At 46.6% G+C, this 2,836-nt stretch overlaps 1 protein-coding gene across 1 annotated transcript; it reads left to right on the forward strand.

Annotated features, from left to right (window-relative positions):
- The first annotated feature begins 216 nt into the window (after nt 1-216).
- On the forward strand, nt 217-1,929 carry LOC112757561 (uncharacterized). The gene is made up of 3 exons (XM_025806117.1): nt 217-1,228; nt 1,330-1,810; nt 1,884-1,929. Exons 1-3 carry the CDS (start codon nt 217-219, stop codon nt 1,927-1,929), a joined length of 1,539 nt encoding a protein of 512 aa, XP_025661902.1.
- Nucleotides 1,930-2,836: the final 907 nt, after the last annotated feature.

Here is a 2,836-nt window from a genome sequence, read left to right on the forward strand (position 1 = left end):
GGTTTGTGTGGATTATCGGTCCGGTTCGATTGGTTTACCGGTCAAACCGGACGGTCCGGTCTAGTTTTTACATTTGCCCTGGATGTTCTTATTTTGTTTAGAGTGACATAATAACATGTTGCCAAATCTGGATTTATATCATACTAGTTGCAGTGAAATTTGATTTTCCTTTTAGAATTGGTTTTTAAATACTTGTGGATTAATGAAATTTTTTCAATGGTGGTTGTCGCAGCAGAGGTTCCTATTGTCGCAGATGGTGAATTTGCCATCGGTATGGAGTTCAGTTCCAAGAAAGCTGTTATTAAGGCGGTAAAAGAGTATACGATACGACGAAGCGTAGACTACCGGGTGTATGAGTCTGAGCCGTTGACATTTTATGCCAAATGTACACAGTATGGGTCAGGGTGTGATTGGGTTATCAGGGTTAGCTTGATCAGCAGGAAGTACTGTTGGGTTATAAGGAGGTATAATGGTAGCCACACCTGTACCAGAGCCACCATTTCACAGGACCATTCGAAGCTGGATTCTATCACAATTGCAGAAGCAATAAAGCCACTGGTTGAGGCTGACCCCTCCATAAAGGTAAAATCAGTTATAGCAGAGGTGCAATCGAAGTTCAACTATACGGTGAGTTACCGGAAAGCATGGTTGGCTAAGCAAAGGGCAGTAGAGAAAATATTTGGAGGTTGGGAAGCCTCTTATGAAGCGTTGCCTATATGGATGGAGGCCATGTGTCACAAGGAGCCAGCTGCTGCCGTCCATTTTGAGACTATGCCTGCATATCAAGGCGATGACTTGGTGGGTAATATTCGGGTTCTGCATCGTGTATTTTGGAGTTATTACCCTTGTATTAGGGCATTCAGACATTGTAAGCCGATTGTCCAGGTGGATGGGACGCACCTGTACGGAAAGTATAAGGGTTGTTTGCTTGTGGCAGTTTCACAGGATGGCAACAACAATATCGTCCCGATTGCGTTTGCTATTGTGGAGGGAGAGACTTCTGATGCTTGGCATTTTTTCCTTAGTAACCTGCGTCAACATGTTGTAACTCGGGATGGGGTCGGTCTAATATCGGACCGGCACGAGTCCATTAATGCAGCTGTGGAACGCAGTAACGGAGCTTGGTCACCTCCAAGAGCTTTTCATATGTTTTGCATCAGGCATATAGAGTCGAATTTTCTGAGAAAGTTCAAGGCCCCATACCTCCAAAAGTTGGTCGTCAACATCGGTAATAATTTATTCAATTTAAGCAAATAATTAACAATATCTTCCTTAAATAATTCTTTTTGACCTCCATTACTTTTCTCTGTATATGTTGTGATATACCAGGATATTCAAGGACGGTCCGGGAGTACGAAGTGCGTTACCAGCGGTTACGGGAATGTGGCGAAGCGTACACAAACTGGTTAAACCGAATTCCTCGCGAACAGTACGCATTGGCCTTCGATGGTGGGTACAGATGGGGTCACATGACGACGAATCTAGTGGAGTGCATCAATTCAGTTTTGAAGGGTGCACGCAATCTCCCGATTACTGCTCTTGTGAAGGCAACATTCTACAGACTAAACGAGTTGTTCACCCGGAAAAGAGCGGAGGCGGAAGCCCGGATCAATGCTGGCCATATGTTTTCTGATGTCGTGACCTCGAAGTTGCATGCAAACCAACTTGCATCAGGAAACATCCAGGTTAGTTGCTTTGATCGCCAGAATGAGGTGTTTGAGGTTCGCGAGATGCCGAGCGGTATGGAGTTTGCAGTTGATCTACGTGGCATGCGATGTGACTATGGTGAGTTCCAGGTGGACCGGCTCCCGTGCAGACATGTGTTCGCATGTTGTGCCAACCAGCAGCTTGATTGGCAACTATATGTGCATGATGTGTATAAGATGGACCAAGTACGGCGGGTATACCGAGCACGGTTTCGGCCACTAGGCAACCCTACAACATGGCCAGCTTATAATGGACCTCGGTTCATACCAAATCCGTACTTGAGACGGGTCACGAAAGGTCGCCCCAGGATGACGCACTTTCTGAGTCCCATGTTAAGACGGTTAGGATTCTGAGTATTGGTCACACCGCGTCCACCCTCACTTCTACTAGAGTCATCAACAGATACGAACCCCCCGGAAGCAACGAATGATGTATGGCCTGGATACCTCGCATCCAACGAATACCTGCCTGGCATGAACTCAGGCTGATGGCCATATTGTGATTGTGCGGCATCCGCAGCCATGAACCCAAGCAACTGGGTAAAAGAACCTCCTTCGCCTGTCTCAAACTGTGACATACCCCAATATTGTTGCTGCATTGGAAATGATGGGGTGAACTGTGTCTGAGGTACAAACGGATTTGAGGACTGAGGTTGTTCATGTGGAAGCTGATTTGGAGGTGAAATATGCGGATGCTGTTCTTCGTTGTCCTCATCCATATCCTGACTACCTTCATCGGTATCCTCATTATCCTCATCCATACCATCATTACCCGCACCCATATCCTCATTACCCACATCATCTTCACCCACAAGATTCGACAAGCATAAGTGGTTCCGAAATTTTGATCGGTACCAGGTCATGTAACTATCCAATGGATGCTGTGAAGGGATGGGAACCTCAAAAAGAATATAGTGATACCTGTTTGTCCAATGCATCACCCAAACTAAATGAGTCGGTGCCGTGGCCCAGTTAAGATTCTTCGGACCAGTCAGAACCTCCCCATGCGCCTTATCCAGATTCTGCTCCTCAGCAGGTACGCCCTGAACGAAACCAAACTGGCGCCTGATCCTATCGGTGGCGTGCCACTCGATACATTCAAATGACACCAACGGAACTGTGGCGCTCCA

The sequence above is a fragment of the Arachis hypogaea genome, chromosome 16 (genome assembly GCF_003086295.3).
Source record: "Arachis hypogaea cultivar Tifrunner chromosome 16, arahy.Tifrunner.gnm2.J5K5, whole genome shotgun sequence".
NCBI lineage: Eukaryota > Viridiplantae > Streptophyta > Magnoliopsida > Fabales > Fabaceae > Arachis > Arachis hypogaea.

Bases quoted from the DNA above. Each gene is read 5' to 3' on its own strand.
- LOC112757561 (XM_025806117.1), top strand. From the start codon at position 217: ATGGTGGTTGTCGCAGCAGAGGTTCCTATTGTCGCAGATGGTGAATTT. The intron at 1,229-1,329 runs GTAATAATTTAT...GTGATATACCAG, and splicing joins AAAGTTGGTCGTCAACATCG to GATATTCAAGGACGGTCCGG. The intron at 1,811-1,883 runs GTGCAGACATGT...GATGTGTATAAG, and splicing joins TTCCAGGTGGACCGGCTCCC to ATGGACCAAGTACGGCGGGT.